Consider the following 15,053-nt stretch of genomic DNA (forward strand, 5'->3'; position numbering starts at 1 on the left):
GCGTCAATCAATAATCGTAAACGTTTGCACCACAGCATGCAGCAAAGGAGCGCTCCTCGTCCGTTCTCTGCGATGAAGGCTGTCATGAAGAAGCTTTCAGTCGTTCACTGGCTGAGCTGAGCCTCGTGGGTCCCAGGAACAGTAAGTCGGACGAGTTCCGCGGCAACTGGCGTCTGTGGAACGATGTCGTAGGCAGAAAATCCAAGCAATAGACGCATGGCAAGGAAAAGATGAGCAGCATGGAGACAAGAGTTTGATAAGCGGAGACAAGAGTTTGATAAGCGGACACAAGAACGTTGAAGTAACAAAACCAAAAATTAATGACGAGTGGGAAACGTTTGTTGATGCGATAGCAGATAAATGTATGTTCTCTTCGCCATCTCGTAATCAAACTTTATGCTCTCATTGACATTGTTGCAGTTTGCCTGATATTCGTGGGCTGATGTGATAATGTAGTGCAATCATGTATGGGACTACATGTACATGATTGTACAATGTACATGTATACAGTTTTCAGTAGAAATTGTTCTTGTTTTTTCCTTGGCTTTTGTTTTTTTTCCGCCCGCCCGCGTACCTTTTGTTAAAATTTGCCGACGAGAAACATAGAAAAAACAAAGTGTGGCCTTATGAGAGAAAATACAAGTGCAACGACTTCACTGAGGTCGGAACTCTGAAGGAGCTCAGCAGCAGCAGCACTGCCAGCAGCAGTGTCGTCCCTCCCTGACGAGCATACTGCCCTTTTCAGTTTCGAAAGCGAAAAAACAACAGCTACGAAGAAGATGATACAAAAAGAACGAAATGACAACGTCGATGCAGCTGCTGCAAAGCAACAACACGAAAACACTGTACTTTGAACTCTGACATCGACATTTTGCACAGATTCAGTCTAGTCGCGATGCTTGCCGCGTGCTGCGCCAGCACGTACTCGCTGGCTTGTCACACTCACACAGTCACAGGTCACGTTGGCCCGCTCGACTGGATATGTCGCACTTTGCTCGAAAACATCGGTGGTGTTTATCGCGTTTTGCAGTAGAACGTCAACTTCAACGTTGATTTTCAGTGGGATATGTCTCGTTTTGGAGAATTCTTTTTGGCCATCAGATGCAGTGATCCCTACTGATTCGATTGACACCGAAAACGCCATATGCATGAAATTGGCGTTTAGCGCGTTTTGCAATGAAGCCATTCACATGGACTCTTGTTATTTGAGGGATTCCCCAAAGGCCGAAGCCTAAATCAAGGGGGTCTCCGAGAATAAATATACGTGTACAATGCGTGTGCAATAGGGTGCAATTCTTAAAAGAAAGAAAATATTACGATAAAAAAAGATTAATGTGAAGAGGTTATTAATAAGAAGTCTGAGTAGAAGCAAGCGAAAAGGGTACTGGTAAAGAAGGGGGATAATCAGGAAGTGAGAAAACCTCGAGGATGGAATCTATACCTGTGGAAATGGGACTTAACGTGCCGGCTAAATACACCACGGGTTTCAGATATCCTAATCTCGGTAGGCAGGGAGTTCCACGTGGTGATCATGGAATGTAGTAGAGTGGATCGGAAACAGGGACCAGTGTGAGTGGGCAGGAGGTAAAAGTGGGGACGTCGTGCACTCTTGGATAGAACTATGTTGAGATTATTGAGGGTTTCCGGGCGGGTGAAATGGTAAAACAGTTTGAGGCAATGTATATGCCGCCGCCACGCAAGACTTTCCCATTCAGCAGCTTCAAACACGTTCTCCATGCCATGAGGAATGGGCACTTTCCGACGGTGTAAATCAGGGAGTAGTAAAATACATACTGTATTTCACTACTCCCTGGTGTAAATACTGCCTGGCCACGCGTGCTTGCAATCGTTCCAAAGTGTCAATATTTCCTGCGGTCAGTTTGTTATTCCACAGAGGTGAAGCATACTCAATGGAGGGACGGACGTATCCTTTGTAGAGGCGGGCAATGAGAGCAAGGGTCAGATTGGGTGACATGTAGGATAGCAGAACAACGCGACGACGAAAGTTGGAGGTGACACTATTGATGTGAGTCTGGAAAGACAGGCGGGGATCCAGGGTGATTCCTAGATGGCGGTGGGTAGTCGAGGGACATAGGTCTGCAGCATCCACACGCAGTGCTGGGGCAGGAGTCTGGGCGGGGTCAAGTTTGCCGAATACAACACGCACGGATTTAGCGGCATTAAACCTGCCACCAAATGTAGCAGCCCAGTCCATCACCATGTTCACTGCTGACTGGAGCTGTTGAGGTGCTGCTGCTGGCGGTCGGGATAACCCCAGCGCAGTATCGTCAGCATAGAGGTATGTTTCCGTCCTGTTGCCATCAGGGATTGATCTCGGGAGGGTATTAATGTACAGGAGAAATAGGATGGGGCCAAGGTGGGAACCTTGAGGAACTCCCGCCGAGATAGGGGCGAGGGGGGAAAGGTCTTCGCCAACTTTGACCTGTAACTTGCGAGCTGCAAGGTAACCTGCAAACCAAGTAGTAGCCGTTGGGTTGCATAGTGGTTGTAGAAGGGCCAGAAGGGTAGAATGCGGGACGCGATCAAATGCCTTGGCAAAATCCAAGAAGACCACATCATACTCCTGGCTGCTGTCCATGCTCTTGGCGGCGCTAGCCGTTAAATGTATCAGTTGGTCAACTGTGCTCCGACCGTGTACAAACCCGAACTGATCCGAAACTATTACATCTTCATTCCTAAGGAACCTGCTAAGACGGCGCGCGACAATCGAATCAAGCACTTTGGCGACCGAGTTCAAGAGAGAAATAGGGCGGTAGTTCTAGGGTTCAGCTGTGGAACCTCTCTGCTTATATATTGGTACAACTTGCGCCGTTTTCCACGATGGTGGCAGGCGGCCTTGTGTTATACTTAAATTAAAGACTTTGCAGAGGGAGTGGGCAATGACACCAGCGGTCTCCTTCAGAATGCGGTTCGGGATGTCACCACCGGCAGCTTTATGGACAGGCAATCTCTTGAGAGTATCAAAGACGTCGTAGGCAGATATAACTGAGATATCGAAGGGGAGTTTGATCGAGTAGCTACGTCGATGTGACGTAAGAGGCCGGAAACAGACGCTAGACGTCGCCTGCCGGCGCGGCGCGGCGGCAGTGCCGGGTGCATGTGCGCGACGCGTGCCGCATCATGACCAGGTTTATCATGACCATCATGACCAAGGTCCAGGGCCATGCGCCAGGGGGCCGGGGCAGGGGCAGGGACGTAGATCTACTCAGGGATATTATAATATCCGGTAGGGGTGTGCGGATAATGCTCGAAAAGGTGGCAGATTCTGCTCGAAAAGCAGTGAAATTGGCAGAACCATGCAAACCTTATGCCGGGCAATTCCTCGAATTCTGCTCCATTTCTTTATCCACATACCAAACATGCACTATCTGTCTGGGCGCCATCAACGCGTTCGTATGGGCTCCCGACTGGGCAGAACTGTACCGTGCAGTGACGGTGCACTTGAAGTTGTGGTGTGCCGCAGGGCTCTGTACTAGGACCCATATTGTTCTCCATATACACCAGAGATGTCCTCTCTGAATCTGCCCCGGCATCATCAATGCAGTTTGCGGATGACATCGCCCTGACATGTGCAAGACGGACAGCGCAAGAGGTGTCTGATGCGCTCAGCTTGGCGGTTACCTCTCTGGCAAGTAACTTAGTTGGCTGGACGCTCGTGGTCTTGTATTAAAGGCAAAGAAGAGCAATGTAGCAGTGGGCAGCAGCCGGACGTGGTGGTACGCTGTCGAAATGATGTCCTTCCGCACACTACCAGCGTGAAATACCTCGGCGCCACACGGTCTTGATCGATGAACGAATGGCCTGGTAACCGCAAGTTGACCGGTGCATCTCACGCACTGCTAGGAAGATCGGTAGTCTGTGGCGGGCGCGACGCTGCCTCACTCTAGCTAGTCGAAGCAAGTACTTCCTATCCGTCATCATGCCGGATTTGATATAATTATGGATCGTCAGCATATGGCTCCGGCTTGACCCACAACCAGCTAAACCGCTTGCAGGTGGCCCAAAACCGCGCAGCAAGGGCGGTGTTCGGACGACCACGATTTACCAGGGCCAGTGACCTCTAGGAGAGGCTCTCTGTTTATCGCGTGGACGAGGTATATCGCCAGAAACTGCTCGTGCTGGTATGGCGGTGCGTTCATAACCGTGCCAGTCCTGCTCTGCAGGCACTGTTTGTTCGCAACTGCGGAGCAACTCGCCTTCAGCGCAGTCTGGGCCTACAGCAACCAATAGCCAGAAGCCGAGCAGGCCAATGCCGATCGGCATCTCGCGGTTGCCTGTTATGGAACCATAATTATACCTTACACGATGCGAGCTGTTCACGAGGCTCTCCTTGACTATACATTAGATAGTGTGTCTGGACACGGACTATTGGATGCATTGTTCTGTGCATGTATGGTACTTTAGGTAACTGCAGGCTAGACGAGCCATACCGATTCTATGTGCATGCCCTACAGCATTATGGCGCTTTGCTGGTTTGTATTCATCCATTTTCACGGTACTTAGACATTTGAGGTAGACGTGTAGGCGCCTTTCCATAGATCATGTCAATAGACTAGTAGTGGGCACGCCAGACACTTTGTGGCATCGCCGGTGTTTCAGTATTGTCAGTTTGCACCTATGTGGTCGCAGTTCTATCGCGACAAGCTGTGCATTTGCCTCTAGGCAATTCACCTTTCCTTAGCTACGCTGCAGTTGTGCTGCGATATTCATCTATAGCATAATATTGGTCTGTGTGATCGAATCCATGTGTTCAATGCATTCTAGGTTGCTAACATAACAAACCAGACCAGACACGGTATGGACTCATGATTGTATGTAGGTGTGAACAAGTTAGTTTCTGGCAATGTTGTGGTGTTTGGTTTCCGCCCAACATTGTCGATCTGCATGTTTGCACTAGCGTGCAGCTGAACCAACGCAGCCGAACCAACGTGCCTTGCAATGCTTTGCTAGGCTTTTCTTTCACTGTATCTTTTGGTCACATATAATACCGTACACTTTTGCTTTTACTCTCTCTTTTTAGCACGTTTGCGTTTTGGTTATATCGAAGAACCCAGTGTGTAGTTACGATCCATCACAGTTTCAATGTTTATGGACTAGCGTGGTGTAGTCCTGCGGAACATTAATGGTAGCAGAGGATGGTTGATCGCGTTTCGTAGAAGTTGATTACAGAGAGAACTGTAGTCATGAGCACGTCCGATACCGAAAATCGGAGCACTGCAGGCATGGAGGATGCGGAGCAGGAGGTGGCATCGCAAGCGTCTGGTACGTCACTTTCGGATAGTGAACCAGAGGCGGTCGCCCTGTACTCAGGCAAACTCAGAGCGCTGAAAGTGCAAGTGAAGTCGGACTTCACCAACGCGAGAAGGACCCTGATCGTCGATCTCCGTCGGGTCAGTTCCGGTGAGTTGTCATTTGATCAGGTAGCAAGCTCACCCGTGTTGACTGAGTGTTACGAACGAGCTGCATCCGTAATTGCCGAGCTCGTTAGTGTTTACACCACGGAGGATAACAATAGTCAGGCAGAGAAGATGTTGAGAGAACTTGAGAAGTTGCAAGAAGAATATGCAGAGGCATCGGCCATGATTGTTGAGTATGGCAGAGGCGCAGTAGAAGACCCCGTCCCTAGATCTAGGAGGCTGTATGCAGCACCTCACGATAGTTCGCATGACGAAAGGTCAATTCAGTTTCAAGATAGTAGATACGACGCACGCACACGTGGGGCTAGCCCGTATTTACCGTTACAGAGACGATCGCTGAACTCGCGTCAGCTTTCGCAGAGCCTGAGTGATTTATCCATTCAGGGACCCCGAGATGCCGTGAACGTAGCTGCCGCCATTCACGAGGAGCACCACGCACCAGTTCAGGGATGGCCGCAAGCTAGTGATGAAAGGCGAACGCCAACCGGCCTGAGCGCGGATGGGGGAGATCAAACGAAAGAAATCCAAATCTCCTCAGAGCACGAACAGCAGTCTCAGAGAGAAGTCCCGCAGGTCACGCAGACAGCAGTGGCAGCTCCGCCACCCGCCACGAGTTCGTGTGTCGTACCGCAAACCTCGTCAGTTGCAGGACTCGTGGTGGCGCCGACCGCCTCAAGTGCAACATCCGCTACGAAGACGCAAGCTCCGCGCCAACCACGCGGTGCAGCAGAAGTCACAACACGTGCGACCGCGAGCACTTCGTATAGTGCACAATCTAGCAGTGCAAGTCGGCCTGCCGCGGGCAGGCAGCATCAGGCAAGTCAGGGCATCGCAGCCCACGCATCGCAGGCATCGAAAGTGAGGTCGACGCATTCACAGCCTGCCACTCGGCAGCACTTGACCAGTGCAAGTGCATTTTCTATGCCAAGGATCTACCCTACCCCTGGTGCGAATCCTGCATCTGCTAGTGCAAGCTACATATACAGCAGTAGTAGTTATGGTGCTAACAGCTACAGTGCCATGCCAAGTATGCAATTCAGTAGTCCCAACCAGTATGGAACACAGCAACCTATGTGGACAGGCAACAACATCACGCAGCCTAGCTATGCAACCTATAGCAACGTCCCACAAATGGTCGCACAGACACCAAGCATGACAACTCAGCATGGTCTAGCCTTACCTGCTGCAGAGTCCACCACCATGCCACAACCGCAGAGTGCACTGACGGCACCTCACCAACCGGAACCATGGCGTCAGCTGAAGCAGATCGGCATTCCGACATTCAACGGCGACAAAAGAAAATTCGAGTCTTGGCGTGCGGCGTTCATGGCATGCATAGACGCATCTCCGGCAGCACCAGAGTACAAGCTACTGCAACTCAGGCAGTACCTAGTCGGCGACCCACTGGACTCCATCGATAGCTTAGGCTATTCCCCTGCTGCGTACGAGGCCGCCAAAGCGCTACTGGTCAGGAAGTATGGCGGAGAACGCAGGCGTGTCGCGATCCACGTAGAAGAAATCGAGCAGTTCGGTAAGGTTGGCTACAACAGAGCGTCCGAGTTCGAGAAATTCACGGAGCTCCTCGAGGTAGTAGTCATCAACCTGAAAGACAGCGGCCGGGCCGCAGAACTGGAGGCTGGTACGTTCTACCAGAAGCTCCTCCGTAAGTTCGACGAACGTGTGCTTGCACAGTACCATCGATGGCGGTATGATCGGCAAGTAGAAGAGTCCGTCGAAGCCCTGCTCGAATGGGCACGAGTAGAATCAGAGCTAATGATGATCTCGGCAGAAACGGTGAGCGGCGTAGCAGTAAAAACCACGCCCCAACAGCAGCAACCACCCCGAGATAACCGGTTCCAGAGGCGTAGTGCTCCGCCTAGTCGCAACCACGCATATCATGCTCAACAGAAGAGCGACGTCAACTGTGCAGTATGCAAAGGCGCACATCCCCTGTGGAAGTGTGCGGCATTTAAGGTCATGTCGGTCAATCAGCGTTGGCGGCTCGCCAAGCAGAGCAACGCGTGCTTCCGGTGCTTGGGCAGTGGCCATGCTGGCAAGGACTGCCCCCGTGATCGTGAGTGCCCGGTTAGTGGATGCATCAAACATCACCACCCGCTGCTCCATGGCAGCAATGTTACCGGCAGCGCACAGCCAACTCCGGAAGCTGAGAAGCCCGCACCCCAGACATCACTGGTCACGACTGTCACAGAGGGGGAGCCAGAAGCAGCGACACATGTGGCACAAGGGCGCCGGACGGACCGTGTAGCTCTACGGACAATCCCGGTGACACTGTGCAACGGTCAGCAGTCAGTGACTGTCAACGCTTTGCTGGACGATGCCAGCACTGTGACGTATGTGCACACTAGTATCGCCACTCGACTCGGTTTGAGTGGCAAACGCCAACGGACGACGGTCAGCACGCTCAATGGCAAGCTGGAGACGTTCGAGACTATGCCAGTAGACATCGAGCTGAGGAGTGTTGATGGCAACTTGAAGCAGACGATCACGGCGTACACCACCGACAAATCCGTGACTGGCGACCTTCGCGCAGTCGACTGGCTAGAAGAGGCTAGTAACTACCCGCACCTGAGGGAGATTCCATTCCCAGCGGTGGGAGAACACGACACTGTAGATATGCTGATCGGCAGTGACCAAGTCCAGCTGCACGTATCGACGCGTGACGTCATTGGTGAACCTGGGCAACCTGTCGCTAGGTTAACACCGCTCGGATGGACCTGCGTAGGGAAGCTCAGAGCACCCAACTCCAAGCAGACGCAGGGCCCACAGCCCAACCGTTCGTACTACGTCGGTGGAGACAAGTCAATTGCAGGAGTCGAGCAAGCCCTGCAACAGTTCTGGAAGGTCGACAGCTGTGGCGTCGAGACGGACAATGCGGCTCCAGGACCAACATCGGCAGACGAGGCCGCAGCGGTGAAATTAGTGGAAGACTCCACGCGGCTAGTAGACGGCCGGTATGAAGTATCGATACCATGGAACAGTCGTAAGGCGGAGTTAGTCAACAACGTTGATATGGCGACTAAGCGGCTGGAGTCAACACGTCGACGACTGCAACGTGAACCGCAAGTAGCCCGAGCATACGCCAGAGTGATCCAAGATTACCTCGAGAAAGGATATATCACCGACGTCACTGACGAAGCGCCTACCGACCAATGCTGGTATCTGCCACACTTCGCCATTGTGCGGCCACAGAAGACGACAACTAAGGTCCGGATTGTGTTTGACGCAGCCGCCTCCTACCACGGCATCTCACTTAACGACGCCATCCACGCCGGCCCGAAGTTGCAGCGAGACCTTTGCGATGTTCTCACCCGGTTCCGAAGAAAGCCCATCGCCGTTGCCTGCGACGTAGCAGAGATGTATCTGCAAGTTTCAATACGCCCCGAGGACAGGCCGTACCACCGCTTTTTGTGGCAGGACCCGGCCTCCGATGGTCCGGTCAAGAAGTACCAGTTCAACCGCTTAGTCTTCGGTGTAAACGCGTCGCCATTCTTGGCTCAGTATGTCGCCCGCCAAGTCGCGGACGCAAGCGTCGATACCCACCGATCAGCAGCAGAGGCCATCCTGGACAGTACGTACATGGACGATACGATGGACAGTACTGCCACGGTCGCCGACGGTACCAAGCTCCATGACGACCTAATGGAGCTGTGGGGGAAGGCAAGCATGCGACCGAGAAAGTGGTTATCCAACTCGACTGCGTTGCTGAGTACGATCCCAGAAGAAGAACGCGCAGCGGATGTCGACCTGACGGTGGGAGACCTACCATCGGTAAAAACGCTCGGAGTGACATGGTCTGCCCTCGATGACGAGTTCACGTTCCGCGTGCAGCAACCGGATCTGCCCAAGCGTATCACAAAGCGCTACCTCTTGCAGCGGACAGCAGCCGTATTCGACCCACTCGGCTTCATATCGCCGTTCGTCGTTCGAGGCAAGATGCTGATGCAGGAATGCTGGATGAGTGGCGTCGACTGGGACGAGCAACTTCCCGACGCGATAGTTGATAAAGCCCAGCAATGGTTCCAAGAGTTGAGCGAGCTCAGCAACGTCCGAGTCCCGCGTCAATTTGAAGCATCGACCGGCAAGCTCGAGCTGCATGCATTCTGCGATGCGTCCAGCGAAGCCTATGGAGTTGTTCTGTATGCGAGAAGTGTGCGCGAAGATGGAACAGCGGAGTGCAGATTCCTCGTGTCGAAGAGTCGTGTCGCGCCCACCGCCGCTACCAGCATTCCCCGGCTCGAGCTCATGGCGGCAGTTCTCGGCCATCAGGTTGCCACTCGAATGAGTAAAGTGCTCGACGTGCCACTTAGTACTGTCACCTTCTGGAGCGATAGCACGACGGTCCTCCACTGGATTCGTAGCTACAGTCGGCGGTTCAAACCATTCGTCGCGAATCGCGTCAGCTACATCCAGCAGCGTACCGCACCGCGACAGTGGCGCTACGTCCCTACGGGACAGAACCCAGCTGACCTGGCATCACGAGGAGCTTGCGTCAACGACCTGGTCAACGCAGACCTATGGTGGCAAGGACCGGCGTTTTTGAGCAACGGCTCAACCTGGCCAGCCACGGAGCTAAAGGATACTTCGGGGTTGAGCGACGACCCGGAAGTTCGCAAGGCAGCTGTGCAGGCGTCTGAGAGCGCATTCGTGACGCAGCAGATCACCGTCGTGCAACCAAGCCGCTACTCCAACTGGACGAGACTTGTGAGAGTTCAGAGACTTGTGAGAGTTCAGGCATGGATCAACCGGTTCGTCAATAACTGCAGACAAGGGGACCGCGTCAGCGGAGAGCTAAACATCCAAGAGTTGGAAGCGGCGGAACTTGCCATCATCTACGGAGCGCAGCAGGATGCATTTGGTGACGACATCAGCGCACTGAAGAAGGGGAAGACTCTGCCAGCAGCATCGCGGTTAGCAAAGATGTGTCCGCGACTGGATGAGGATGGCCTACTACGTTGTGACGGCCGCACCCGCCTAGCTGACTGGCTCCCGTACAGCACGCGCTTCCCGATCATTCTACCCCGGAAACATGAAGTTACGTCGCTAATCGTGAAGCACCACCACGAGCTGCGACAGCATGGTGGCACGAACGAGACGCTCGCGGCATTGACAGAACGGTTCTGGCTGGAGTCTGCCCGAGAGGAGAGCCAGTGGGAAGCTGAATGCATGGTGTGCCGACGTCGCAAAGCCAGGACGGCAGAGCAAGTTATGGCGCCGTTGCCGAAGGTCCGGCTCGCTACACCGTTGAGAGCCTTCGCTAGAGCCTCGGTAGACTATGGCGGCCCATACTTAACGAAACAAGGGCGAGGACGCAGCCAAGCCAAACGTTACCTCTGCGTTTTCACCTGCCTGCTAACCCGAGCCGTACACTTCGAGATGAGCTACGGCCTCGACGCCAGCTCGTTTCTTAACGCGTTCTCAAGGATGGTCGCGCGCCGTGGAAAACCGCTGGAGATCATTTCAGATAATGGGACGAATTTCGTGGCAGCCGATCGTGAGCTGAGGGAACTGGTGGAGGCTCTGGATAACGACGCAGTTTTCAAGTCCCTGGCCAACCGTGGGGTGGCTTGGAAATTCAACCCGCCGCTAGCCCCGCATTTCGGCGGAGTCCACGAAGTAATGGTTAAGGCGGCGAAACGCGCCCTCAAGGCAGTTCTCGGCAATGCTGACCTGACGGATGAGATGCTGGCAACTGCGCTCACGAACGCCGAAAGCCTTATGAACAGCAGACCGCTCACGTACCAGTCGGCCAGCCCTGACGACAGCTCGCCGCTAACGCCGAACCACTTTCTGACGGGTCAGATGGGCGGTCAGTTCGCCCCAGAAAGCGTAGACACCACAGGTTTCCACCCCAACCAGCGATGGCGGCAAGTTCAAGACGTGGTGAAGCAGTTCTGGCGGCGCTGGCTCAAGGAGTGGGTGCCGACTCTCAACGCGAGACGGAAGTGGCTAAAAGAACGGAGAGACGTGGCAGCAGGAGACATCGTCTTGGTATTGCAACCGGATGCACCACGTGGGCACTGGCCACTCGGACGCGTCATGGAGACCAAGCCGGGCCCAGATGGTCACGTGCGTGTTGTGGAGGTGCAAGTCGGCGGGAAGCGAATCACCCGTCCCATCACCAAGATCTGCCCGCTAGATGCATAGAGAAGATGGCAGCTAGAGCTGTACGTATTCAGTTATGGTGGTAACACAAGTAAGACAGAAGCAGTAGTTCAATAGATGCAGCATACATTGCAGGCATATCACATAAGCACCACAGTGTTATCATTTTTATGTTTACCACATCTTTTTGCCACGCAGTGATTAGACCGATAGAGGTACAACACATGAAATTGTAAGCTAGGTAGTAGTGGAATACGCTGCGAGGTAACTCATCGCGTATTCGAGGGGGAGGATGTTCACGAGGCTCTCCTTGACTATACATTAGATAGTGTGTCTGGACACGGACTATTGGATGCATTGTTCTGTGCATGTATGGTACTTTAGGTAACTGCAGGCTAGACGAGCCATACCGATTCTATGTGCATGCCCTACAGCATTATGGCGCTTTGCTGGTTTGTATTCATCCATTTTCACGGTACTTAGACATTTGAGGTAGACGTGTAGGCGCCTTTCCATAGATCATGTCAATAGACTAGTAGTGGGCACGCCAGACACTTTGTGGCATCGCCGGTGTTTCAGTATTGTCAGTTTGCACCTATGTGGTCGCAGTTCTATCGCGACAAGCTGTGCATTTGCCTCTAGGCAATTCACCTTTCCTTAGCTACGCTGCAGTTGTGCTGCGATATTCATCTATAGCATAATATTGGTCTGTGTGATCGAATCCATGTGTTCAATGCATTCTAGGTTGCTAACATAACAAACCAGACCAGACACGGTATGGACTCATGATTGTATGTAGGTGTGAACAAGTTAGTTTCTGGCAATGTTGTGGTGTTTGGTTTCCGCCCAACATTGTCGATCTGCATGTTTGCACTAGCGTGCAGCTGAACCAACGCAGCCGAACCAACGTGCCTTGCAATGCTTTGCTAGGCTTTTCTTTCACTGTATCTTTTGGTCACATATAATACCGTACACTTTTGCTTTTACTCTCTCTTTTTAGCACGTTTGCGTTTTGGTTATATCGAAGAACCCAGTGTGTAGTTACGATCCATCACAGTTTCAATGTTTATGGACTAGCGTGGTGTAGTCCTGCGGAACACGAGCCATGGGCAACATCCCAGCATTCCGCCGAGCTGCCATTCCCTACACGTTGTAGACTGCTACACAGTTCTAGTTGGCCATACCATGGTATTCAGTACCCACGAACTTTGCACAGCCGATAAGCGAAATCTTCTGTTTTTGTTTCTGTTCTCTTTCTGTTGTACCCGATCTCCCTCTGATGTACCGCTGACTCCACGCTGAAGATCTAAGTATTTTAATTCTCATTATAATTTTCATACTCGCTTTCTTGTTATTGCCAATAGTGGGTTCTATGCCCGTTTGAATTTGCGAATCAAAATAAATATAAACAACAAATAACACTATAGCAACTTGTATTGTGGCAACACTGGCCAACACTCAGATGCACTACTTCTTCACACAGCTGAACAATTCTTCTTTCTTCTCAACGTTTCGGTCACTCTGACCATCTTCAGGATGAAGCAGACACGGAACTTCGAAGCAAGGCAGACTTTAAAACAACAAGCTGGCTAGGTGCGTGCGGGATACAGCGGGGAAAACAAAACAAAAAACAACAACTCCCAAGCGAAAAATGACACATGCCACATGATCACAATAGGGGTGCTAGTCCTCCGTGTGAGAGACTAGGGCGGTGATAATTATGTACAACCTGTGGAATACAGCAGGGGGAGAGGGGGGGGGGGGGGACACTCTCAGTCGAGAGAAGAAAAAACCCGGCAACAGCCACATGACTACAGTAGTGTGGACAGTGCTAACATAATGCTAAAGTCTAGGGTGGTGATACGTACAATTTGTGGGTGCTTTCACATGGATAGCTACATGTATCACTCCAATGAAAAAGCCAGGCAACCAGAGTTCACAGGAGATCCCAACCACTGCTGGTGTTGATATTAGGCTCCATGTCCCGGATCTTGACCGCTTCCCGAATCCTTCTCCTTGCCCTGTCTGGCTCTGTCGCAAGCACACAGACGTTGGCGAGTCCGGTCTGCCCCAGCGACAATGGCTCATCGGCATGGAAGATCCGGTAATGCTCACCCAGCGCCTTTCCTCGGACCTCGGCCTCGGCCGTTGCGGTGATGACTATGTGGGTGAAACTGGCCGAAGCGTTGCGACAAGGTCAAGGGAGCACAACAATAATGCACGAAACGAGGTCCGAGGAAAGGCGCTGTGTGAGCATTACCGGATCTTCCATGCCGATGAGCCATTGTCGCTGGGGCAGACCGGATTCGCCAACGTCTGTGTGCTTGCGACAGAGCCAGACAGGGCAAGGAGAAGGATTCGGGAAGCGGTCAAGATCCGGGACATGGAGCCTAATATCAACACCAGCAGTGGTTGGGATCTCCTGTGAACTCTGGTTGCCTGGCTTTTTCATTGGAGTGATACATGTAGCTATCCATGTGAAAGCACCCACAAATTGTACGTATCACCACCCTAGACTTTAGCATTATGTTAGCACTGTCCACACTACTGTAGTCATGTGGCTGTTGCCGGGTTTTTTCTTCTCTTGCTTGAGAGTGCCCCCCCCCCCCCCCTCTCCCCCTGCTGTATTCCACAGGTTGTACATAATTATCACCGCCCTAGTCTCTCACACGGAGGACTAGCACCCCTATTGTGATCATGTGGCATGTGTCATTTTTCGCTTGGGAGTTGTTGTTTTTTGTTTTGTTTTCCCCGCTGTATCCCGCACGCACCTAGCCAGCTTGTTGTTTTAAAGTCTGCCTTGCTTCGAAGTTCCGTGTCTGCTTCATCCTGAAGATGGTCAGAGTGACCGGAACGTTGAGAAGAAAGAAGAATTGTTCAGCTGTGTGAAGAAGCAGTGCATCTGAGTGTTGGCCAGTGTTGCCACAATACAAGTTGCTATAATGAAGCTGCGTGAAGCGTCGTTCCGAATTTATAAAACAACGCTACATGTATGTCTTTTATTTTCAATAGGGATTTGTACGTACCATGAAAGCAAGCCTAAATGAAAAGAAATTCCTAGAACGTACATGCAGAAGCGGTGCTGAGTGCAATGCATTGTGAAACTGAAAATGCTGACCAACAGCATCGCTGGGCATGGGCGGGTAATGCTAGCATTATGGCTAGCATTATACTAGTCCCTTTTTTCCAGGTGGCATAATGCTGGCATTATAACACCATTTCGCATGCAAAATTGGCATTACAAGCATAATTGCCGGTCGACAACGGTGTCATGCATGAAGCTGGCTAGGTCCAGTTCCGAAAATCGTGCATCTGAACCCGTCCGACTTCGTCCCGAGACTTGACGAATGACGTTGCAAATCAACCTTCTCAGTGGATTGTTTCAGACAACATGCTCACTGCCAGGCTGTTTAAGTTTTTTTCTTCTAGTACTACGATTTGGCCTTGATCCAAGACGATCTTCTTAAGGGGCCATCCGTAAATATAGATATT

General features: G+C 52.0%; 1 protein-coding gene across 1 annotated transcript; it reads left to right on the forward strand.

Moving 5' to 3' along the window:
* The first annotated feature begins 5,243 nt into the window (after nt 1–5,243).
* On the forward strand, nt 5,244–11,603 carry LOC135820027 (uncharacterized). The gene has a single exon (XM_065333327.1). The coding sequence runs from the start codon at nt 5,244–5,246 to the stop codon at nt 11,601–11,603; it is 6,360 nt and encodes a 2,119-aa protein (XP_065189399.1).
* The last annotated feature ends 3,450 nt before the right edge of the window (nt 11,604–15,053 follow it).

The sequence above is a fragment of the Sycon ciliatum genome, chromosome 6, assembly GCF_964019385.1.
Source record: "Sycon ciliatum chromosome 6, ocSycCili1.1, whole genome shotgun sequence".
NCBI classification, from domain to species: domain Eukaryota; kingdom Metazoa; phylum Porifera; class Calcarea; order Leucosolenida; family Sycettidae; genus Sycon; species Sycon ciliatum.